Below are 26,783 nucleotides of genomic sequence, written 5' to 3' on the forward strand. Positions count from 1 at the left end.
ATGAATGAATCCATTTTGTTATTTGGTATGCAGAATATAGGTCTTAGGCTGTCAGCTTTGACACTCTGGCTTTTCAGAGTTTGGCAAAGGTGACTCATTTACTAATGAAGTGAACAAACCATTTTTTTGATTTACACTAGTGTAAGCTTAAACAAGTTGCAAATTTTCAGCCCAATATCTTGATCCAAATCTTTCTTTGTATAGAAAGAAAGTTATCTCAATAACTAACGGGCCTAGTCTGCCATCTCCACGGGGGTGGACTACAGTCAGAACACTTCAGAAACCTTTCTGTCTAACCAAAGTGGCATAGATACAGAAGCTAAAGACTCAGTAAGACCCAGACTTCCAGAGTTCTGGGAGGCAAGGAAATGTTTAAGATTTCTAGTACAACAGAAGTGTCTCCAAAAAAAATGAGCGCTTTCCAAAAACAATGAGTAAGATTAGTAATGAAAGCTAACAATTCTGAGTACTCTGTTACTAGTTAATTACTGGGGTACTTTTAAATTTTCTACTGTGGTCATTTCAAATGGGCATTTAAACTTCTGATCTAAGCTCACGCATGTTTAAAAAAAAAATGGAACTACTAACTAAAAGACTATTAAGCTGGAAGGGGCTATTCCATAGCTTTTGGAAGTCCATGGAAATGATTTCCTTTTGCTTTACTGAACTTTGGATTGGATACTAGTACCCAGCTAGGTGCATTGACTTGCACAGTACTTTGTTGAATATTATTAAGAAAATCCTATTTAAGTTGAAGAAATTGATTATCCTTTTTCCTATTTCATTTGTGTAAATAAAAACAACATAATCAAAGTATGAAAATAATTAACCTTTACATTCTGTGCTCTACTGAAGGTTTAACCAAACTAATCAACACTGTGTGTTAAATAAGATATTTTTCTCTCTCTCTTTTTTCCTTTTTTCTTTTTTTTCTTTAAGTTTGTGATTCTAACTGTGTGTTTGAAGGCTGGATTAGAGACCTCGTACTGGACTTTGGTAAGCAAATCTTTATCATATTCTCAAATGTGCTATAAAAATATCATGGATGAATAATTGTATTATTTTATTCCTATTTATTATGTTATGTCCTTACAGTTTGCCAGCCACAGTATCAAACTAAATTATGGTTACTGAGTGGAAAGACAGAATATAATGTTGAATAGTGATAAGGATGGCTTTGGTATAAAGCTTAAAATAATCTCTAAGTTAGAAGAATCAAATGACTGTAAATTGGTTGTAATTGAACTTAAATTGGTTTAAAACACATTGGCAATTATTACTGCTGCTGAAAGTATCATCTTGCTTTAACAAACAGCAAGCCAAAGGAGCAGAGTTAATACTGGGCATGGAAATTTCATCCAAAACATCAGCGTTCAAAGTAAACAGTAAGCAGCAAAGATCTTTTTCTATGTCATAATACATCTGTGATGATTATTTTCTCTCTCTCTCTCTCTCTCTCTTTTAACAGTTCAGCCATATAGCTATCTGGGGCAGCATAGCACTTTGGGTAGTGTTTTTTGGAATCTACTCTTCTTTGTGGCCAGTCATTCCTATGGCACCTGATATGTCAGGAGAGGTAAAGTATATTTTAATTAATCTCCAATTTTGTGCAAAGAATATTGTTTCAGTTTTCAGTATGGGCCTAATCTTTATTGGATACTTCTACTAAGCAGAAGTTTGTAAGAGTTGCTTCCTCTATACATCCAATATAGTAGCCATGTTTATTTAGAATAGAATGAATTTTTACTCTAGTGAAAATGGAGTTCAACTAACACGCTGTGATTATATGGTATAGTGAAGGAGAACTAGCAGGTAAGCTGCTTGACTGTTCTTTGGTAAGTTGGAATTTTTTAAAGAGATGTCTTAGCAAATTCTGATCTCAGTAAAATACTGCCTATTTGGCTGGAGACCTTACATAATGAAGTAGTACAAGTAGTGTATTAGTTATGGCTGTCTTTTCATCAGAATATAAAATTTTACAAATTTTCTAAGTTTTTGAAACTATGAAATAAATCAAACATTTGAAGTGCCCTAAAATTACATGAGCAAATGTACACATTTCTTTTTCTATTAATTTGCTGCTTGGAATGCATTTTTGTGCTATATCCTTAACCTTTTGACAGTAATTATTTGTTTGGCCTTTATTTATTATCCTGCTTGTGTCTACATGCTCTGTCTATTGCAAATAGGACTGAATCCACAAAAGACATGCCGTTGCTACCTGTCCTAATCTAATTGGGACTTCAGTCCCAATTACCAATTCTCAAAACCACTCAGTTCCAGAAACAGCTGAAGTTTAGTATGGACTTCTCATGCACTAGCGCCTGCTTCTGGGCATGGCCAGTGCCTCCTGAGCTGAGACGTTAGGTGTGTAGTCTCATTGGGAACCACAAACTGGGAATACCTGCTTATTTCAGAAAGAGGCTCTTGTAATTGTTCTCCAAGCATATCTACTAAATCAGGCCTTACACCAAGTAGGAGAGGGAGTTCCTGTCACTCACCTTCTTTTATATAATTCAGCAATTAAAAAACTCATGTTGGATGTGGGAAATCAGGTTCACTTCCCTTCCTTACTTGGAAGTGATTCAGATCCACAAATTTCACCTCCCACATAAGCTGTTATGGAAAAGTAGTATATAGGCATTTAAATAACTACTACATTATAATGCAAGGCCACAAGGAATCAACTTGAGTACTTGGAAACCTATGAAAAGGTGAATTTGTAACTTTTATAACTTTTTCCCCTCTATTGTAACCTCTCATCCCCATATATGTGTTAATTTTATACATTACCTTGTTGCTTCCATTATTCAAAAATAATTATGTATATTATGCTAAATTAGAGTAATTGTAGCTATCATACTTAAGTATTTTTCTTTATATACACTGTATCTTGTAGAATAAATATTTTAGAATGTTTTAAAATTTGTTCTTTTTACAAGTTTTGTAATGTTGTCTGTTTGGTTGCTCTGAAGACAAGAACCTTTATAGTGATGAGCACAGTGGGAACAACAGGAGATTGGCATGGGATGACATCAAAGAAAGGTGGCTACTCCACCTTTGTACTAAGAAAAATGTCAGTTATTTCATGTCCAGTCTCTGTTGAAGTTATTGTGAGCAAAAGTTGTTGTTGAACGAAAGTCCTACAAACTTGAAAAATTTGCTGTTTGGAATGTGAGGTTTCTGTCAACAAAAATAAATATTCTTAGGGTTTGGGTTCACCATAACAATGAAGTAGCTTGACTTATAAACCCATGTTTATCTTATTTCTTGTGACAGAACTGTGTCTGTACTTGAAATGGAGCTAATTGCTTTGTTAGTAACAGTTTGTGTGTTTGTGCATGCATGTGTGTGTAGATATAGTAGCTTTAGGTGTGTGGACATGCAGAGTTTGCAAATTGTTCTGTCACAGGGGGGTTGCTTTGTTTGTCACATCTGAATACAGTCTCCTAAACTTCTCATAGAACTTAAGTGCTTGTTTTTAAAACTCTGTTTTCTAGCTTTTTGAAGTATATTCTGTGTGGCCAAAGACAGTCCTAATCAACTAATCCGGTGGTGCAGACTGGAATGGAAGAACCTCATACGCTCTCCTGGGCACTTCCTCCCTGCCAGGGTGGACTCTGGCAGGCTGGAAGTCACTGGGCTGCACTGAAGCAAGCCCAGGCCTTTCAAATATGTATTTTAACTAAAAGATTCACAAATTTAACTGTGGAAAAGATCCATATGGACATCTCTACTTGCCAGCGCAAATGCTGTTTGTCTAATTTTTTCAAATGTGCAAGTCAGAGTGAAGACTAACTCCATCCAACTACATTTGGCAGAAATTAATCAAACAAATCAAAAGCTCACACTTCTATAGCTCTTTGTCTGTTTTGACTGTGGCCTCGTCTGGTAAATTATGTTGGAGGGGGCATTTGGTTTTTATGTTTGTTTTTTTATGAATATGTTCATAAAAAATGCCCTATTTTAATAAGCTGTAGAATTACAAGGAGATTTTACCAACTATAAGAATAACAAAAGGGGATGATAAATGAGTAGTTAATTATATAGCATCCTTGGCTAGTTCAAGTACCATAGTCAGATCAATTTTATATTTGGAGTCTTCTAATAATCTGAAATGACTCTTCTGTATTTCATCTTAATTAAAGTAAAAATATTTTTTACATACTTTATTTTCTTATTTTGTTTTGCATTTTAGGCTCTTTCATTTTAAATTTCTCTTCTTGAGTTTATTCTAACATTTAAGGGACCATATTCTTCCTAGTCTTAGTCACAGATTGTGAAATAGAAGGGATTGAAGTTTTATCTGCTTACAGCAAAGTGTTAAAATAGCTTTTCTGCTAGGAGGATTTCAGTAGTAGGAAAAACAGAGAATTTCTGTTGGAGGAAATTTGATGCACAGTGTATGAGAGAAAAATCTGGAAAACGTTCCAAAAGTTTCCAGTGACTTCATAGTAACTTTACAATCTCTGTAAGGTGATCTGTATTACAGTACAATATTTAGCTGCAGTAGTAAACCTTTGCTGCATTTGTTGTTTGTTAGTGCTGTCTAGCATGGAAGCATCTGCGCAAACAGCTTTACAGGTTGTTTGCTTGATATTTTATTTGAAGAAATTGTGCTTGTAAATGTAGGTGCATAAAAAAGAAAATATATCTCTTTACAGGAGCTTCTTAGTTAGATTTAACACCAGTATGGAGAAGTTGGCCATATCACAGCATATCTGTTTTGACCCCTTACATGAAACGAGTTCTCGAAACTTATTTTTAATAATGTCTGCATGAATTTATATAAATAGCTGCTATTTTTTAATTATTTTAGACAGATAATTTTCTAAAATTGTTTTTCCCCAGCATCTTTATTCTAATGACAGAAGTATAAATAATCATAGAATTAGACACTGCTTATTTCTTCTCATACCAACTCATTGGCCAAAAATGCTAAAAGACGCCTTTGTCCAAACTCAGTTCTGAATTTCACAGTACTGTGACTTACCTGGTCTGGGAATGGAAGGCTGTTTGATTTGTAGAACAGTGCCACTACAGACTAGTAAAAGAACATTTTCATTGCAGACCTCAGTAAATCAACTGCATGGTTCTCTTTCTCTATTGCTTTGATATAACTGATATCGATAGTCTGCTTTTATGCATCATATTAGCAAAGGGAATAGTGCCATTTATGTCGGGGGGGTGTTAAACAAAACTACGCTATTTTCTCATTATAAAACCACATGTAGCAGATCCAGTTTGCATAAATATCTAAAAAAAAAAAAGGCCAAATCTCTTTGTATTGGTGAGGTATTTACTTTTAGACAGATTTTTTTTTTCTTTACGAGACTTTCCATAACACAGCAAACTACGTTCTGTGATGCCAAGCCAAATGCACTTTAAATCTATGATGCAATGCATTACCAAGAGAAATTTCCTGTTGTCTCTGTTTTGCCATATTATGCATTATATCCACTTGGAAGAAATAATGATATTGTGATTAAATTATGGATTCTCTATTTTTCTATTTATCTAGTCTTCTTGCAATAAACCGTTGGCTAATAAAGATCCTGTAACTTGCATCAGCTAATCAGAACAGCTGCTGGCTGTTCCTGTGTCAGCGGATTACAAAGCTTCGAGAACCTTTTGGTTAATGGTTCTATTCTATCAATTTTCTTTTCAATACCACTTAATAGAGGCAGATTGGTGGGGAGAGGGGCTTTTTTGGGGGGGGGTTGTTTTGTTTTGCTTTTTTCTTTAGAATGATAAAATTGGATATATTTCTAAGCTGGTATAGTTATCTCTTTCTTGAACAAATAGAGTTGTGATTTGAGTTGTAAACCTTTGAGAGGAAAAAAAAAATGCACAAAGCCTGTGTATATTTTGTGCTAATATAATTTATGAGGCAAGGCATGCTTTAGGGAATGTGTTATGCTGTATAAGCAAGTGCTGATTCCTTTCTGTAGTTGTCTGAATTACTGCTTATGTGTTCTTTTACACTGAGAATTTAGGGTTTGTTATTGTTGTGTACTCAGGATTGTTGGTGTTTTTTTTATACACCTATCTGATTAATAAATGAGCATAAAAATATAAAATTTACTCGAATAAGAAGTATGACATTGAGATTAAAAGCAAAAGTTCAGTATCTGCAGAACTTTTTTATTTATTGTGGTACTGTAGATGTGCACTGTAAAGTTCTCCAGAGCACCAGCTGTTTCTTCTCTGTCTGGCTCAGGGGATCTATAAAACTACTGAAGGAAATTGAAATTAAGGAACAAGCAGGTGTTTTACAGAATTTCAGATCCTTTGAATGAGGTTTAGAGAATCTTTGTGAAAAACAATAAAACTCCTTTTTGGACAATTTAGCTGCACCATGTAGGAAAGATATGTTAGTATATACTGTACTAACCATATTAGTTTCTTAAGTATTGCCTCTGTCTGCATTATCCCCCATAACCTAGTATATGGAATTGTACTTGTTAAAATTAGATATTCTCCTTTTAATTGCCCTGCTGAAAATTTCCATTTTTTATAATGTAGTTGTCAAAATACTTCAACTTTCGATGAACAGGTCTTTTCTGGGGAGGTGTTTGAAGTCTGATTTGATTGGGAGGGAGGAGGGGGGAAGAGGATGTTTTAGTCTGATAGAGAGCAAGTCAGTATTCAGGCTAGTAAAATATGCCACTAATGGATGTTTCTCTCTTGCATTTTTAAAAACTAATAGAGTGTTACTATGGTAAGTTTTGCAGACTACAGAAAAATAAGTAAAATTAGATGACTGCACGTTTAAGAAAATTGTTCTGGTACTTTTACTCGGTATTAGCAAGGGGTGTTGTAAGTAATGTCCTTAAAATTAGAAAAGTAGTAATTCTCTTTAAATTTTTCAAATTCAAGAAACAAGAGAAGTACTGTACCATACTTTTTAAGGAGTCCTTTCAGATAACTTAGTTGACACCTGTATTTCCAAAAATTGTCTTGAGCCCCATGTGGAAAACAAATAACCATAAAGGGTTTAATACTGAGATTGTTCAATTCCCAGTTCTTTATCATAATACTTGCAGAAAACAGTGGGCTTTAAGGACTGATATCTGAGGTAGTTATGTTGAGTTAGCGAGTAATTTTTGTCTTTTTCTTTTTTCCCTGTTTCACTGCTTATTACCTGCTTGAATTCAAATGCTAGCCAAAACTCTGGGTCTTCATTTTGGGAGGGGTAATTGGTGTAGTAAATTTTCAGTGAGAGGATATTGCTTATTTGCAAAGAAAGCATGAAATCTGGTTTTCCTGACCACAGAGAGAGTCAAACAAGAGCCAGCATGTTCACTTACAGTTCAAGATCTTTCCCAGCCCATACTCAGCATAAGTTCCCTCTGAGCTTTTTCCCACATTCTTAACACATTTCCAGGTTTTCTCCAATGATCCTTATCCAAGTTTTTCCCAGCTTTTCTTATACAGACCTATAAATCTTTACAAAGCGGTAATCAGTAATCTGCATCTTTCCTGCTCCATATACCTCTGTGAACTTCCTGTTTAGGGAAATCAAATGTGTTTTGTATTTTGAGGTGAGAACATTATTACTGCATAACAGAACTCAAATGATTTCTTGAAGATATTTTAAGCAAATCGGAATCCATCCCATAACACATCTCCATTTTAGTCATCTGTCCTCACCTGAGAGCCCAAAATTCATGTTACAGTTGTGATAGTTTCACTGGAAAAGATCTGAATGAGCTGAAATATGCTACTAAGTGCTTCCTTTGCTTCTTCCTACTACACTTAATATAGTTCACGTAGTCTCTGTCTGTATAATAAATTCAGTAGAACCATCAAAACTCATCCTGGCTTTACCTCTCCCTCCTCCGAAGGCATTATTTGCTATGTCTTTGAATCAACTCAGATAGGCCCCCCTAGAATTTTTCCTTCCAAGGCAATAGGTGTTTGCTTTACTTAAAAGAGAATAGGTGAGCCTTCCTTTCATAACAAGATTRCAAGCACAATTAAAAGTAATGTGAAAAGAAAAAAAAATCGGACCTTGCCAACACATTCTGGCTGGTTTAATTTTGCATCCAGATATCTGATCCTCTTTAGGTTTTTTTTTAAGGTGATTTTTTTTCAGGTCTGTCAATCTGTGCTGTAGCACATCCTTGTTAGCCAGACCTTGGCTTAACAGAACTTGCTTATTCCTTTCAGTTCTTGGGGAAACTTTTTTTTTTTTTTTTTTTTTTGGTAAGTCATCTGTCCTCTCAGACTTCTTGGGGGAAGTTTTCAAGAATTATTAAATACTTCTTGTGAGGTCTCCAACTTTACTCTTTTCTTGTTTTTTATTTTTGAAAGCACTTCCATTATTATTTCTATCTAAGGTCTACTGAAATAGCAACTGATATAAGCCATTCCTGGCACTATAATTTGTCACTGTGTTATTTTTTCAAAGGTGAAATACATAGTGAGGTGCCCTAAACTGTCATTAAATGCATGGAGAGAATTAAGTGCCTATGAACTTAATTCACAAAATGAAAATTGAACAAATACACCCCTAAGCTAGTCACAAGAATATGCTATAAGAAACAGGTGTTTCATCCCTTTTTGGGCTCAAGTGCTTTACTCTGGTTAGAGATAAGTGCTAATCTGATGATTCACAAACTTCCTTCTCCAGTTAGACCTTTGTATCAGCTTTTTTTTTTTTCTCCAAAATACCCACTTATCTGATAGTTAAATGACTAGAACACTCACCCAAAATCAATGTTACCTAAGAGCCAAATTTAAATTTATGTGTCCTTTGGAGCTTTCAGAGTAATGCTTTCTGCTGAAAGAGTCACTGAATAAAGAACCATAAGCCTTCTACTATTCCACTTTGTATGGAATAATTAAATATTTTTTTCGATCAGAAGAGACAGTGTGCTGGGTTCTGCTCTACCTGGGAAAAAGGCAAGATGCATGTTCCAGTGGATACTTAGAATATTAAAGTACTCATTGAAACAAGGAACTGAACTAAGGACACTCCTGTAAGAGAGGAGAGACCTTCATCCTTGTTTTCTCTATATTGCTCTGTCTGGCTTTGTTAATGTTTATAAACTCCCAGTGTCACCACAGAGATACTGTCTTGAAGCTGTCTTTAGGATTTATAGTATGTATCTGTGAGATTTTATATATATATGTATATATAGCCTCATAATTTATTTCTCTGTGGGATGCATTCCACCCTTCATATCCCACCTGCAGTCAGGGAAGTCAGTGGTCTTACAATGGACTGGTGCTATCCTTAGCTGAAGAAGTTGAGAGGAGCTGGGAAAAACTGAAGGCATGTTCCTCAGTCTACCCTTACTGAGATTCTTCATTTCACAGGAGATTTATTTGAGTAAGAACTTCTAGATTCTGCCTGCAGATGTCCACAGTTATCTGCTTCCCAACTGTCTGGTACTTGCTATGTTTAAGTATCTCTGTGTTCTGTTGTATATCAGTAAGACTTTGTTTTGTTCTGAGTGTATTATCAGAAAATGGGGGGATCCCCTCTAATATTCTCAGTAAGCAGAGTTCCAACTTAATTCTGAGTTAATAGGACCTATGAGATGGTTTTCTAAGCTTTAAATAGCAAAGAAAGACTGGAGACATTACTAGAACTCACTTGTAGGAACTTCACTGCATTGGGAGTTAAATGCAAATCTGTTTTACTATTGCATCAGTAAGAGGTTTTTTGTCATGTATGAAGACAAACACATACAGATAACCAAAATTAATGAAGCTTTCTCTGTAGGATGGTAAGAAGAGAAACCATTGCTGGTTTTTCTTAGTAGCATTAAGGAGGTGTTATTTTGATAGTTACATAATTTAAAAGGGTGAGGATTTGTACCTGGTGATACCTGAAATAAACAGAAAGGGGCTTTCATAAGCTTTTCTGCAGCAAGAATTTTACGGCTCTTTTCATCTTTCTCTCTCTGCTTTTAGACAGCTATCCTTTTTCAAATCTGTGCTAGCTGTTTCTGCAGAACATGTCATAGTAAAGAGAAAGGGAATATTCTCACTCTTCATTTTGGCATGCAATTTCCTAATAGTACATTTTCAGCAGTGCATTAAAAATGTTTTGCTGCCAGGATTTCTAGTCTACTACTAAACTAGGAAAGAGAGTAATTTTCAGCATTTTTTTCTTTTTAAAAAAGTTAAGCACCAATATAAAATCTATATGTTGCACTTATGAGCAGTGTTAATTCATTGTAGAAAGTCCTAAAATAGAGCATGAGCTATAGAGACAACAAATTATTTATCCTTCCTGCAGGATTTGTTAGTCCTACAATAAACTAGGCTTTCCAGCTCTCATTTTGGATTATTTCTGAATTCCCCTGGGAGCCACTTTTGTGGCAGATTCCATTTGGTTTCACAAGGCCTAAAGGGGAAAAACTTGGCATAGACCACAAATCTCTCACATTAGGAACAATTTGTAAACCACAAACAGAGGCAGCCAGAGTCCGTCCCCAGAACAGGCTGCTCCTGTTAGTGCCATTGTCTGAAAAGGATTGGTTTGCCATTTCCCAGATGACCTGCCTATGTGTAGAAAGATGTGAAAAGTTAGAGACAAAAATGTTTTCTACAGAGTGAGGGGGGAGCTTTCTTGTACAGAAAGGAAGGAAATACCTCTGTGGGATTTTATTTTTCCCCTCTTCGTCCAAAAAATACAAAGAGGCCCTCTGTCTTTAATGCGAATGTCGGCTCTAAGTCTTTTAGGTTTGGATTAACTCTGTAAAAGAAAAAAAAAATCTGACAGGCTTTCAAATATGACGCAGAAAAACTTTTTTTTTTTTCTCAATTCATGTCGTTCATTTGTAAAGCCAAAGGCTGGATGGGCTGAATAGTAGGCGCCAGTTGTTCCTTCATTCATAGTTAGCATTACAATGGTCAGAATTAACATCCTAAGACCTGCATTATCACTTTTGCTGTTTCACCAGCAAACATTTCATACAGGGTAGCTAATGCAAGGACAGCTCTTCGCCATGTTCTCATAAACTAAAAAATGTTACTAATAATAGGAAGAAAGGGTGATACTTACTTCAAGTTGCATTTTTCTATGCTTTTTTGTTGTTGTTTAGGAAACCGTTAGTCTCTCTAATTGTTACTTAATTATAAAAGCGCTTACAAAATGTAGTTGTGATGGACATTTCCTATTAGCTGTTTTTTTAAGAACTGAGTATGTCATCAAATATGTCAAAAGTCATGTTTTGCTTATAAAGTGACAATGCAAATACATTTTCTCCACTTCCTGATAGAAATGCTTCTTCTTTTTTTTTCTTCCTGTTGAAGATGTGAATTGTTTTATTTTGAACCTGTTACCTTTGCTGACAGCTTTTGGCAGAAATAGTTACTAAAATCTCAGGACAATATCTATGTCCCTTACCATAAGTTGTGGCAAGTTTACCAGGTTTTCATTTCAAATATATTCTAATGCTTTCCAAAGAATCTGTGTAACTGATCCAACTGATTGGATACAAAAACAAGGTAAACAAGACTTTTTTTTCTATATTAGAATGAGATTTTTTTCCTTTTTTGTTTTTACCCAAGTAACAGTATACCAGGTATAATTCTAAAACAAACTTTCATGTATATGTGTTCAAAAATTAGACTTGAGCTACTGCAAATTATCTGCATTTGTCAGCTAATTACGATCAGTAAAATTTCAGCTTGTTTATTTCAGTTAGGTGCTGAGGTTTAACCTGTAAATGGAATTAGTCTCCAAGAAATGAAGCAAAAGGTTTGAAAGGGTATCATTGTGCACCAATGTTACTTTTAATCTGTATGCAATCTAACTACATTACAAAGGCATTTTTAATACTGACTGCAAACGAATCTTTCAGTAGTATGCTCGATTAAGTATATATCATATTCCTTGCAGCCATAGTATTATGATATAGATATTTGGGCATGAAGTACAAGGGTAGATTAAAGCATTTTCTTCAGTGTCCTTATTATTATGATGGCTTTTTTTGGCTTTAGTTTTTAGCAGGTGTACAAACCAAGTTATGAACAGAAGAAATTCTTATGTATTAGTGTAGTGTTTCAAAAAAAAAGAATAAAACCATAAAACCCACAAGTAAAAGCAATAACATGTTTTGCAAATATTTTACCATGCAGTAATAATGTTGTAGATCTTCATTTAATGATACATTGCATACTTCCTAAGCTACTTGGTATTTATGTAATTAGTTGTTTTCTTAGTTCTCATTTTTAAACAATTTGTTGAACAGGGCTCTGTTGCAGTGTGGGAACTGTGGTATAGTGAGCTCTACTGGAGATATATCTGCTTTGATCTGAGTTGTACTGCAGAATAATTGAACAGTATCCAATATCAATATCAAATGCCAGTAACGATTATTTACTGTTAGGATTGACTGCAAAAAAAGAGTTTGTGCTTATAACGTATATAAAGTATTGGCAAAGATGGGRGGATTGTTAATGGATTTTCAATAAATAAATCTGGTTTTAATTGAATTCTCTACAATCAGCATAGTGGCGTAGAGCTGGTTTTGTGGAGGTGTAGGTTCTCCCTCTCTCAAAGAGCCTAAGCAGTGTGATCTTTCTGCTAGTCTTTTAATGTGTCATAGTGCTCACTAAATGCTGGATTTCTGTAGTGAGTAAGGGGATTTTAGAGGAGTTAAATTCTTGGTTTACGTTAGAGAGTCTACAAGGCTTCAGTTAAGTTTTATTTTGATGCTCTCAACCAAGCAGCCATTGGTATTTCTAACTTTTCTCTAGTTCTCTTCATAACTTCATCATATTTTGTGCTTTTTTCCATCCAGGCAGCTATGATGTTCAGCTCTGGAGTGTTTTGGATGGGACTTCTATGTATTCCTATGACAGCATTGCTTTTTGATGTAGTATACAAAGTGTGAGTACAGAAATGCTGACGTTTATGGGGGAAGGTACTGATTTTTAAACATTTGTTCTAATTACTAATATAAAAAAACACAAATGGAATTCACATCTGCTGGATATATAAAATTATTTTTCACCTTGTTTGTAGTTTACAAATCTTGTTGCAAACCTTAATACTATTTTAAGTGTTTTAATAACTGTAATGTCTTTTTATAAATAAAATACATGTTGTTTATAATTTGCAAGAACAGCTGATAAAATTAAACTTTAAAAGAAGAAATATTATAAAGCAAGTCTAAATAATACATTTTAAGTCATCTGGGAAAATGGATTTGTAAACCGAAATTTTATTTACGAGTTTTTAAACAATGATCTTCGGGTTTCAAGAGAGTAAATCTGCCAGTATTTTGTATTTTTTACAGAGTGAAAAGAGCTACTTTTAAGACACTGGTAGATGAAGTACAGGAATTGGAAGCAAAGTCTGAGGATCCTGGAGCAGTTGTGCATGGCAAGAGGTACTATAAAAATCTGTAGACCATTGTCTTTAAATAATAATAATGCTAAATGTTTTCAGCTTCATACATGTGTCAAAGGCAAAAGGTTATTTTCCAAAAACATACAAGCAAAAAACATTCTCTGGAGGTGTCTATAAAGAGGTTTCAGCTACACTCAGCCTGTGTGGTTCTTCATATGCTTAGCTGTAGGTAGTTTTTATCAAAGCTTTTAACCGGTGTGTTTCCTTCTAGCTGATGCTTATGTTTCTAGTTATTATGTATTGAAAAAAGCTGTGGTAGAATTTCAGTTCTGTCAGTTTAACTGTGTTAACAGTTAAGACAAAGTGAGTTTAAACCTAGATCATTCACAATTATAGTTACAACTTGAGCCTAAGCACAACTATTTAATAAAAAAGTAAAAAAAAAAAAAAAAATTGCTTGGTAGCATAGAGGAAAACAGCAATCGCTCTCCAGGATTTGCTGAAATTAAATAGGACAAGCTGACTTTGCTATCCATTGCCAGTCCAGAGGGTGCATCTCTGCCTTCATGACTAAATAAAGAGAATCAGATTTGACAAATCTATATCAGATAAGAAATAAATTCAACTTAACACTCCACAAAAATTCTCTTGCTACATGCTCCCTCATGTGTCAGGCAGGTAATTTGAGAAGGGAGAAGGTAAATTTGAGAACTGAACATTTTTATATTGTAAACTTAGTGTAGAATGCATTCATAAAACAATTCAGTCTTTTTAGCCCTAGCTGAACTCATAGGAAGTGCTTGCTGAATGTGAGTATAAGAGGAGAGAGCACACTCCCTACTTGYAATTCTTTAGTGCCATTTGGCATTTAGAGCTTTCTTTCGTAGTCTTCATGATTTTTGTGAAATTAAAAAAAAAAAAACTATTGATGCTTGATTTTTCTTTTTTTTTTTTTTAATCTTTTTAGACTACTGATATTTTAGTATCTTCCAGGCAAAGGGGGAGGGAAGGGAACTGCTTAGCCAAGAAGTATTTTTTCCTATCAAGGCATACATGGAAGGAAACCAGCAAAAACACCAGCAGCCATGTTTTTATTGTAGGTCCAACATCAGGCAGCACCTTTGACTGTTCATAAAGATACTTAAGTTCCCTTTCTCATTTAATCTTACTGTATTCCTCCTCCAGTTCTATGGGAATCAACTTGCTAGGTCCTACCAGATTGAAATCAAATTACTTGGGATACCAAGGTGATGACCACCATTTCTGGTGTATCCAGCTCATGTCATTGTTTGCCACTTTTCCATTTCCTTGCTAGATGTTCTTTTACATGAACTTTTTTATCTCTAGTGGAGTTCATCTTCCCTGGTACCACAGACAAATACCAACAGAGATACTGCATGGCCTGGAAGCTCATCCTGTGGAACACCTAGTGGAACAGCCATCAGTGGAACACCTAGTCTAGTGTGGTAGGCTGCGTAGGTGCACGTACCTATGCTATGTCTCCCACCAGGCTCCATATACTGTCTTTGTAGCAGTGGCTTTGTACTAAAGTACTGCAAAATCCCACAGTTGTGGGATTCCTGTGTCCTGTGTCAAGCATACTTTCTATTCACCACTTCAGGACCCAATGAATACTTGCAAGAGTGAGTTCTTTTACCTTTAACAGTGATCTAAATTGATTGTTATGGATGCCCCTCTCACTGCAAAGCTCACTCAGGCCAAGTGCCTATCTTCCCTGAAAGCCTCTCTCCCTTCAATACATTTTGCATCTCTTGTTCCATGAAGTTGTACATAGTAGCATTAAAAACTGTTTTTCTCACCCAATCACTTCAAGGTTTCTCAAGAAGTCATTGATCTTTTTTCTTCTTTTAGACACTTGAACCACAGTAGACTTAATCTAATGCTCATATCCCTTCATGAATGAGGCCTTTGAAATCATAGCCTTACATTCTTTGATTCATCTTTTGATCAAAATAGCTTTTCTGTTAACTATCACCTTTGCTTCAGGAGTTGGAGATTGAGGTCACTGTGGCTGTCTTCTCTTTCAGGAATCATAAGTTTTTATCTGAAGTAATTTGTGAATTTAATTTGAAAAAAGAATCATTTGTTCTTTTCCAAGCCCTCACTTCCAGAGCTGAGGCTCCTTCATACCCTGGATATCAAAAACATATTTTGTTTTCAGTGTTCATAGGGCAGAACCTTAACGGTTAGTCCCTTTCCTTTTCCTTTCTAAGAAAGAGAAGCCTAGTTATTTCAATCCAGCGTTGTGACACTGGATAGTAGATTATGTGATGACCTGCTATGAAATTGCCAGGATGAAGCCAACATTCATAATTGTGTACTGTATAAGAGCTCAGGTAACTTCAGTGGCATTGCCAAGAAAAAATTCACTTGCTTCAGATCTCTCTTGCCAATGACTGTGCCATCATGAAGGCCTTCGGATACAGTGCGGCATGGTCTAGGCAAAATTTCAAGTCAGTTTTCTAAGATCCTGAGATCCTTACCCAGATAACTGGTACAGGTTCAGGAAAGGTACTGCTTAGGGGCCTCTCAAAGTATCAAGGCATATATAGACAAAGAAGACTAAAGTGGTCTTACTGGGTGTGCAAATCTTTCAGGAAGGACACTCATTGACTGTCTCCCCTCCACCTTCAGAATTCATTCTGGAAAAAGTTTGGACTTTAGGGATTAAATATGAGTTATGCTTTCTCCTTTATTCACAAGTTCGTGTAGGAAGCATGATGGCAAAAAAGAAAGGTGAGAGAGAAGTCTTCCAACAATCAGTGCTAAAGCTAAAGGTTTACCTGACTGACAATGTGAATATGCATACGGCTAATATATTAGGATGTTTATTTTTACGTAATCTTCAATTCAGGAGCCTTGGAGAAATAAAATATGATTCAAAAATTGTAGAAGGATGAATTACAGAAAAAAAAAAAGGGGCATTAGTACTAGAAAGTGCTGAAAGGGGAACTTCTTGTGGTGGATATAGAGGACAGTAAGGTATCACTTTGTGTTGCATTCCGAAGAATTTTCTTGTCATCCCAGATTTAGCTACTTTTAGTTCAGTTGTCTAGACAGTGTGCTCTTCCTTCATCTTCCTTATTTTTTTAAGTCAGAGAAACTTGATGCTTCCAAGTACTAGGCATTGTGTATGTGTCTTCTTTAAAGGAGAGTCTTGTTCTTTCCTCAACTATATGGTTAGTAATTCAGTCTTCCAAGAAAATCTGTCTTTTCAAAAGCATTTAATTGATTTAATCTTGGAGCCTTTATATTACTTCTGTATTTTAGCCTTCAGCTGCTAACAGTTTTTGAATAGGTTTAGAGTACCTCTCTAGTTTTATAATCATATTTTTATCGCACAATTAAGTAGTCCAGAGGGCTTTATAAAGACTGTTTTGCTAGCTGCAAGAATATCTTTCTTAGATCCATTCCTTCTCCACAAAGTAATTTTGAGAACTCTATTCTTTAAAGTATATAAGCAGCTGCCTCACGTATAAATCAATGAATATTAGACATCTTAATATCTCTAAGGATCAGGGATTTATGTCCTGAGTGATTTTTTTTTTACATACGTACATACATGTATATATTTGCATATAGTATCTTAATTCAGGTAATAGAGCCAAAATTTCACCCTTTATGGAGAAAGTATTCTTTGTTAAGAAAAYGGGACCTGAGAAGTCTCTGGTCTGATGAACTGGCTTTACATCTTCAGAAATTTTACTGAAAACCATTTTTGGTTTTCATTTTACTGTAAACCATATTTGAGTCTCCTAAGTTGTAGAAGCCTGTTAACACTGCAGAGTAAGTGATGAAAATACAAAGGAATGTTCTCAACATCTCTGCTTTAGATATGCCATCACATGGGATTTTTTTCCTCATGAGTTGTAGTGCTTTTCACATAAGACCAATGGGGTTTTTTGACAAATTTCTTTTATGTTCTTCAAAGTCAATGAATATTCTTCTAGTGTGCATATGTCTGGAAGTACCTTCCTACACTGTAACAGAAAAGGGATCTGTTCTTATAAAATGACAAAATAATCTAAAATGCAGGCTCTTAGAGAATGTAAAGCACTGATTAAGAGTAAAATAGTGAGAAAGATAACTCAAACTTTTTCCTGCTGCTCATCCCCATCTTCAAATTAATACAACACAAAGTAAGAGGCTTAGCTTTCACAAATAACAAGTCAAGATTTTTCCATTGGTTAGATGCTATAATCAGATGGTATTTGAATTTTGACTTTTAAAAAGTATATTAATGTTATTTTTTTAGCTAGCATATGTTTGTTGCAGATTGTTAGAATTGTGTTGACCTGACATTACATGCATATAAATATAATTAAGATTATGAAGATTTACACTTCAGTGTTTTCCTATAAAACAGTGTTAGGATAGGAATTTTCTATTTACATTTTAGGTTTGCACTTTCAGCTGTTTTCTTAAAATTCAAATAAAATTGTCATTTAGATTGGAATAATTTAAAATATTGTTCTTCAAGGATCTTTGTTATATATCTTAGGATATGTTTTAAAAGCAGGACATACTGACATAGTCTTAAGAGCTGTCATCCCTCATATTTTTCCAGTGCTGACTTGAAAAGATATTTTAACTGTTCCCAGTGAAGACTCAGGAAGAGCTTTCCTATTATATCTTGCCGTCTCAAAAATAGATGTGTAAACAGAATTTTTTCCCAAAACTGTCAACAAGTAATTTATTCTGTCCTTATGTAGACAACACAGCAAAACTGTTTTTGTCACATATACTTGTCAGTTAAGTAAGAATATATCTTGAGCAAGAAGGTGCAAGTTTTACTCGGTCACTTTTCTAACTGAAAGTAAACTTTCATGTTGGAATACTACTGACTTGAGGATGCGTTGAGAGCATAAAGAATAGAGCAGTTTCAGTAGATTAACGAATTTGTGCCACGGAAAATTTGATTTTTATCATTAGAGCCATTGTAATTGAAATGCTAGAAAGCCATTTGTATTTAAAATTGAAATGATTAGGCTAAAGGATACTATTTGTATATAAGCTATTTTTCCAAAAGGCTTTTCTGATACTTGGTATATAATACTTCAGCAACAACAACRTTAATATTTACTGCAAAAATATTTTTACTGGGTTGAACATTACATATACTAACCATAACATGAACAACATCCCTACCTTTAAACTGAAAGCACTTTTCTTTTCCCAGATGTATTTCTTACTTTATTTGTATTTTCTGTACCAGCTGTCAAATCTATGCACAGTGGATATTTTATAATATAGAAAATAGCAAAGGTGCATACTGCACATTCATGTAAAACTTAAGACCATGTTTTCAGTGCTTAGCATTTAAAGAATCTGAATATTTTATTCTGGAACACAAACAAAGGATTATCATGGTACCAAAAAAGCTAGAACAGGCCTGCTATCTTTTGTTAAAAATTGTTTTGTATTAGAACACAACACCTGTCAAAACCAAAAATTTCATAGATATTTACTGATTTCAACACAACTTATAGTAAGAAAGGTTTCTCAGGTGTGCTGAGGGTGAGATACAGCCAATGTCTTTGTCAATAGTCACATGGTCTTTCACCTCTTTGTTCTCCCACCTTACCTGAAGGTATTTATTTACTCCCATGGTGTGCTTATATTGTTTAAACTACAAAAAGATCCTATGTGCACAGCATTGCAGCCTGTAACTTTTTAGTCATCTTGTCACTTGAAAAGTTTTTAGCTCTGAACTAAAAACTTACTCTTATGCAGCCTAGATGAAAAGTTAGGAGGGAAAAAAATATTCAAACCCAAGAAAATAACAAGCTAGCTAATAAAAACATTGAGAGCAAGGTGTATACCAGTACTCCGATCTCTCTATTCTTCAGATTTTGGCTCCAATCTCAGCTTCGGTTTTATGACACTGAACCCTTTCCTGGAATTGGTACCTACTTCCTTTTTACAAGGAAGTCTCATTCCAGCTCTTCATTCAAAACATGGCCACAGGAGCAGGTTTTCCCCACTTGTCCCCTCACCCTGTAGGTTTGGCAGTTAGCATTCCTCTATGRATGTGAGAAGGCTAGCTTTATTGCCCTCTTCTAACTTAAGAGGCGAGCTCTTACCTGCTGGTATATGCTTTAATCACCAGATGATAAACTGGAGGGGAGCAGAAAGGGGAGACAGTATTTCCAGTTTAAGTTAATAATTCAACTTTGTGTAGAAAAATTAAGTACTCACTGAAGAAAGAACGAGCAGTTCTAATTTAATGGTTTGAATACTTATCTAGTAGGGGAAGCAGTCTAGTTCCATTCCTTCCACCAGTTGAAGTTTGGTAGGTAGCCTGGGAAGGTAGCCTGTGTAGCTAATCAACGAGAAAATTAAAAAGTAATTTGACTGGTCAAACCTCACTAAGTATGTATGTGAGATCTTTCATAAATACTAAGTACTTACACAAGAAATGACTTTGATAACCCAGCAAAACTATAATGAAACCAAATCACTATATACTCAAAATTAAAGTAAGATACATTTTTTAAAAGAATTAATTAATTTTTAGACTAGTTCACCAAGGAGGGGTCTGTTTTTCCACTGTTGGAAATGTTTAAATGACAGGTTAGTGTTTTTCTGAAATACAAGCTCTAATTCATAATGAATATTAAATTTGGATCAATAAATTAATTTTTAATATAGTTCCTTGCACGTTTTTAATACATTATCAAAATCGTCAATTACATTTTGAAAACATTCTGAGCTAAGGCTATTTCAGCTATTAATTATTTAGTAAAGTAGTATCCTATTTGTGAGAACTGTAACTGTAAGAAAGATGCACTGTGAGGAAACTTGACACATTCGCTACTTAATTTGCAGCATTCCACTGTTGTTTGAGCCACAGTTAGTTTAAAAACTGTTTAATATTCCTCCTCTTTTCTAGTTGGGCTGAAATGGAGAGTCATCTGGATCACATTAGGGCATAATAAACACATAACGGAACAGTGCTTTCAGTCAGCACTGCTCTGGAAAGGATACAGGCTGAATGGCCCACCTCTAGCAGTGATAGTAGTTCCTTATTTGGGTATAATCTGGAGAAAAATGCCTTCTAGAGTTGCCTGTGAAATACCCCTTGCTAGGACCCCTTGCCAGGAAGGAACATATTTCAGTACACGCAGCCGATGGCCATGTGTGTGACTTTCCCTCTATCTTCTTTTCCCATCCCCTTTGGGTACTGCGTCAGCAAAGGCAAAAAGCGCTCCTTTTTAAAGGGAAGGGAAAGGAGGCTATAATTCTGCTTCACCCTCATCAGGCCATGCTCCTTAAAGGAAGCCAATACCTTCCTTTTACTTGTTTCTAAAGGAGTCAGACTTAACTATTTACAGTATTATGCATTTCTTTGCATTGAAGCAGTGGTGTGCACTGACAAACAGGTGTTTTGACTGTACTGTGGCAAGTACAAACAAATGAAAACAATACCTGAGACGTCAACCTCATAAATCTGCCCTTTCACATGCTTTTAATCATCTATTTAATAATTATTTCAGGCACAATAAAAAATTAAAAAATGGACACTTTTCATTTAATAACTAACTCTTGTTTAACAGAGTAAGATAAAAGAATACTGCAATGAGCGAGTTAATATTTTTTCACAAATGTCCGCTTTTGTTCTAGTTTAACTGAAAGAGCCCAACTACTGAAGAATGTTTTTAAGAAGAACCATGTGAACTTGTATCGCTCTGACTCTCTGCAGCAAAACTTGCTTCGTAAGTGTTCAGAGATATAACAAAAAACTGATACACATTCACATTATAGAAATAAATTTCTACGTTTCACTGCATTTGTTTACAATAAAGATGCAGTATCCTACTATTTGTCACAGGGGCTTTAAGGCTTTCTAGAATACATTTGTCTAGAATATACGTATACAATTTGTGTCTATACATTTTATTTTTGAAACTTTGGATAGAACTGTTTTTTCACGTGTTAGCATTAGCTTTAAAAAAGGAATTAGTTAATGAATTATTTTGAATTATATGTAGATTTGGTCATTAAATTTTCAAATTTTCTGCATCCTTAAGTTGTTTTAATTAAATCTTTTTTCAAAAAAGGAAGACATTTATGGAACGTGTAAGTATCAGATATTGTGTTTGTGAGGTTTAACTATGTGTGTGTGACTATATTTGTATCAGAATGCAAACAGAGCAGACCATGTTCATTGCCTTCTGACAGGATTCTGTTCATTCCTAAGATACTGCACAGAGTCTTCTGCTATCTTACAGTTGCAAAATTATGTAAGAAATAGTGTGTTTTTTCTACCTACCAATCATTGAAAAGATGCTTATTCACATCTATTGACCTTTTTAAGCTGCTTTCTTTAAAACTGTAAAATGTTGAGGAATAAGTGAAACTGTGATCAAAACTTAATTGTTTTCTATCTGCAGATGGCTACGCTTTCTCTCAAGATGAAAATGGAATAGTTTCCCAGTCTGAAGTAATAAGAGCTTACGATACCACAAAACAAAGGCCTGAGGAATGGTGAAGGAACACGGCTTGAGATTTAGGCCTTATTAATTACTTCAGTGAGACAGACTGCTAGATCTTTGCTGGGAACTGTGACCAAGGCCTCATTATCAGAGATTTTAAGATCCATGATGGTCTTACTCCATAAAGTTTGGATTTGTGTATTCGGTAGACATAAGCACTGTGCAACTATACTGTAACACACCATCTCTCTAAAATTTTTCAGGAGTATTCGCTTAGCCTTTGTAAACAGATTGAAATTTACCTTGTATCTTGCCAGCTTGCTTATTTTACAACAAAGCTGAATCAATACTGATCATATACTTGGAATGTAATGGTCAGGTTGCTAAACATACTTTACATTAACAGACCATTAGCATCTGTTAAGGTTTTTAAATGATAAATATTTAAATGCAGTTGATAACAAGCCTTGATAACTTGATTTCAATCAGTGCTGAAAAAATAGTATTTTAATGGTGTTAACTCACCTTTAAGAAAGATTTTGAATCAAGATGTTTAAAGATGTTTGTGTCAAACTAACCTAAAAATGTTTGCCAAAGAAGTTCCATAAATGTTTTCTCTCTTCAGAAGTAATTTGAAAGGAAATTAACTCCAGTCCTGATCTCAGAACTGCATGCTTGAGTCTCTACACTTGAAGAGAAAGATTTACAGTACAATGAGCCTAATTTGAGTGGCCTTTATGGCATTTGCTTTCAAAACTACAATTCTTTGCACCTTTGGCCTTATAGAAGCTTTTCCTTTATTTTCATTTAGTAATGCATATACTGAAAATGACTGCCACTTGTAAAATGAAGTGCACATACTGTTCATTTGTTCACATTTTTAAGAATTGCTCTGCCTTACTTTCCTTTATCAATCTTTAATCATTTTTGAATGCTTAGAATTGGAAGTTCTAGCTGCTCATGCTGCAGCTTCAGCAAAAACTTTAATTTATAAACACAAATTAACTACTAACTAAATTTTCAACATTTTTTGCTACAATTATCTGAAACATATTTAGTCAGAGCAAAGCATGCCCTTCAGCATTGGGTGGTATGTACTATTTTATTTGCACTAAAGCCACTTCCTATAAAGGAGCTAAAAACACTGCAGCAGCCTCTTTACAACTTATTAATCATGAAGAAAACCTACRTACTCTCACCTTTTATTAAAAACAGAGAGGAAGTGACTACAGAAAAAACACTGCTGATTAAAACAAAAAGGGAAGGGAGGTTAAATTAAAAGTTTTATTCCCTTGAGAAAAACAATGATGGTGATTTTTTAAGTAGCTATAGTTGGTATTTCCACACTATTTTCCAGTCAGAATTTCCAAAAAAAAAACCCTACTTTTGAAAAAAAAATAGTTAAATCGTGTGGCTTTTTAGTCCACCTTTAATTCTGATTTTAAAAGCCATCAAAATCACATTTAACTTAATTTGTATAGAGTAACAGATGCTTTTAATTTTAATTGCATTTCGGTGCATTATTTTGAAATGACAGGGTTTTTTTCTTTGAATGGAGATTAACTAGATAGAAAATAGAACAATGACCTTCCTGATGATCTGTTAGATTAAGAATTTCTTGTTTGCTCTCCAAATCCTCCAGTTTCTGTTTGTAAGTAACAAGCCATACACTCCCATCTTTTCTCTATCCTCCCTGATTTGTCATATATTTACTAAAGCTGACTTTATCTTCTTGCCTTTCATCTAACTCAACACTCAGCATCTAACTTTATTTCACCATCCAAGTTTCTTATGCTCTATTCTAGGAGAAACTAGCAAATATACATGAAAACGCCAACAAAAAGCACTGTATGAAAGTACATATTTAGGAAGGTATATCAATGGGAAGGCAGTCTGCATTTCATATGCATGTTACGCAATGTCTTCCTCCCACTTTCCCGGAGTGATCTTTACACAGAAGAGAAAACAGAAGACATAGGGACAAAGGGAATGWATCCCACTAGAAACAGTGCTGCCAGTCAGTCATGCAGACAAGAACTGCCTTCAGAAAAGCCATTTCAAGCATAGATAAATAGATGGATCAATATGGGAGGGCCAAATCACTTGACCTAAGGCAAGAAAAAATTTGGGGGCACGCCCCTTTCTAAAATGGGGATCCTATTTTCTGTCATCAGAGAGGCAATGGCCAACTTCAAAACATTTCTGAACCGTGACACTGTTGTTGTTTTATAATCTTTCAGTGTACTTAACTCATATGAAACAACTCAATCCATACATACTCTTTATTAGTAAATTATTTTTTGATCTTTTTTTCTGTTCTAAATGGTTTAAATATTAGTTTTGAAGAAATGGCATGAGGACTAGAAATGCATTGTTAATGTATGAGAAATTTACAAGATCACTTACTCTTCCTATGAAATAAAAATGTTTCCTGCCAGTGTAATATAATGGGGGAGGGGGGGAGGCACACAGTATATTCCAATTTTGTTTATCTATGTTAAAAGGGAAGAAAGCAACTGAAAAATCTCTAAGACCCTAAATTTAGACTGTAATTTGTGCTGGTGGTTGTGCTATGCCATATTTTGCTCTGTTTTTTTAAGATAGCATAATCTTTTCACTGTTTCATCCTTACATTTTTACAGGATTTTAAGTAGTAGCCCACAAAGTGCATTTTTCACTTTTATTACTTCTAATGTATTTTTTTTTCCTGTCTCTATACCTTTTCCACCCCCTATGTTGTTTACTGTTTGGTAATTAGTGGTGGGAAGATTTCTTGCAAATAGTAAAAAGACAATGTGGCAGTTCTAACCATGTTTTTTGACTGCTCATACAGTTCCATTTTAGAATAAAAGATCATCTTAGCTATTTATGCCCATTTTTAAATCAGATCCAAAATATAATATGCACTTTATTTTCATTTTAAGTACACAGTAATATAATCTGTTATCATCTGCTTAGTATATAATATCTTTGTTAAATTAAGAGGATTGTGCAGATGTTTATTTAAAGAAAAAGCATTTTAGTCAAAATTGTTCATCACAGTGCATTTGTTCTTATTGTTTAAAGATTTGAATTTGTATTAAATATGGAATTCACATGGAATTTTCCATCTGTTTTATGTGCACTATATTGCAGTAACAAAGTAGTATTAAAAAATTTCCTTCAAAAAAGTTGAAGCAGTGCCACTTACAAATCAGATATCATATATAAATACAGTTGCTTGATTATTTTTAAATACATATATATATATAAATGATTCAAAACAGTAAGTAACACGTAACAAATTTTAACAAACCTGTTGATAATTTGTATTTGGAATTTTTTCTTGCCATTTCCTGATTTTAGACTTATTTTTGCAAAGCAGTTTCAACAGATTTATATTTAATCATCATTCTATTTGTATAAAAATGATAAATAAAATATTTTGAAATAGTAATAAATAGCTGAAGATTCCTGTATGTTCATGTACGTTCAGAAAGTCCACCATGTTACAAAGATGTGTATTAAATGTCATAAGACTTCTTTCATTACATTTAAACCCATCTTGAATGACTAGTAATTTGGAATGTATGTTAAATTTAAGGAGAGAAATTTTCACTTTTTTCTTCTTATGTGTTGTGCAAAAGCACGTGTAGTTCTGATGAATTTATCTGTCTGCATGATATAATACTTTTAAGTGTTCTGAGGCAATGCATGATGGGTTGCTGTTCCCTTTTTTAATGCCTTCATTAAAAGTCTCTTCATAATATATTCAGAAGCTAGTGATATATGAGCAAATGAGTTTGTCAGTTCAGTCTTTTGGGCACTGGATGTGTTCACTGGTAGCAAAGCTCAACAAATGAGTTTCTCCTTCCCCCTTCTGCCCTCAGTCCCCCAGTTTGTTCTCTGTTAACCAAAAGCTCTTTTTTAAATGAAGGAATATTTTAGCATTCCAAACCTTGTTCCTGCTTATGCAAACCCTTCCTCACATAGGCTTCAATTGGACTGTCTGTAAGTATAAGGACTACTCGTCTGAGTAATGATGTGCAAAGTTGGGCACTTTGGAGGGCTGGTACTTTAATGTAAATGAAAGCTTTTCCTTATATAGAGTGATTTGTAATTGCAAAGCTGTGACCAGAGTAAGTTTGTTTAAAATCATGTTTTATGGTGGTTTTTTATTGTAGAATAGAAGCCATAAATGCATTAATATTGTTTTTCTACTTCAACTTAATTTTTCATTAAGTTTTTCAGTGTTTGATATGTATGAACTGCTGCAGAAAGCAGTTACTATGTCCAAGCAAAGTTTGCATTCAAGGTAAAGTGAGGTTTTCCAGCTCCACTAAACCATTACTGCTGAAACTGTTGTGGAACTTATGAAGCTGCATGAATGAAGACTTTTTGACTCAGTGTTTATGGTAGTTTCTCAGGTTTAGTTTTAACTGGATATTAAATGCACTGTGTTTTATAAATAGTTGTTCTCTCTTAGTAACACATTCAGTTCTATGCAGTGTTACATGTCATTTGGCATTTGGAGATTGTGCATGTTTTGAACTGCAAATTTAAAATGTTTTGTCTTTTAATTGTTAAAAAAAAAAATGAATAAACTTTGCCATTAAATGAAGAAGCTTTGCTGAAGTGATTGGTTGCAAATGCTAGGGATTACTTTTCAAAGGAAAATGTATAACCCATCATTCTAGTTTTGTAATCCATCAAAATGGAATGTATAAGAAGTAGCATTTCACAAGAGTACCCAAGAATTCTTATGTTACTGGGGTAGACTTATGGAAAAAGTAGAAAATTGTTTTTACTTTTTTAAAAATAGCTATTTTCAGATGCCTCTTCCAGTTACCATGTGAAGCACAGAAAGAATTAAAAACAAACCTCAGAAAAGGCTGTATGGGAGTCTGCAATTTAGTGACTTGCAACGATGTTTCCGGTAGTGATGCCATATTTTGCTCTCATACCGCACAGTTCTCCTCTTTCAATGGTAGAGTATGAATAAGGAAACAGTCTCATTTTTTTTCTACCACATG

The 26,783-nt window shown here is 34.5% G+C and overlaps 1 protein-coding gene across 1 annotated transcript in view; it reads left to right on the plus strand.

Annotated features, from left to right (window-relative positions):
• ATP8A1 (ATPase phospholipid transporting 8A1) overlaps window positions 1–26,354 on the plus strand; it is a 113,997-nt gene extending 87,643 nt beyond the window's left edge. Inside the window, exons 32-37 of the mRNA XM_026077534.1 lie at window positions 940–996; window positions 1,469–1,576; window positions 12,765–12,853; window positions 13,263–13,355; window positions 20,960–21,051; window positions 21,730–26,354. Coding sequence (XP_025933319.1) covers window positions 940–996; window positions 1,469–1,576; window positions 12,765–12,853; window positions 13,263–13,355; window positions 20,960–21,051; window positions 21,730–21,827 — 537 coding nt within the window. The 3' untranslated portion in view covers window positions 21,828–26,354. The remainder of the gene's footprint in view (window positions 1–939; window positions 997–1,468; window positions 1,577–12,764; window positions 12,854–13,262; window positions 13,356–20,959; window positions 21,052–21,729) is intronic.
• Window positions 26,355–26,783: the final 429 nt, after the last annotated feature.

Source organism: Apteryx rowi, unplaced genomic scaffold, assembly GCF_003343035.1.
Source record: "Apteryx rowi isolate R43461 unplaced genomic scaffold, aptRow1 scaffold_457, whole genome shotgun sequence".
Lineage (NCBI taxonomy): Eukaryota > Metazoa > Chordata > Aves > Apterygiformes > Apterygidae > Apteryx > Apteryx rowi.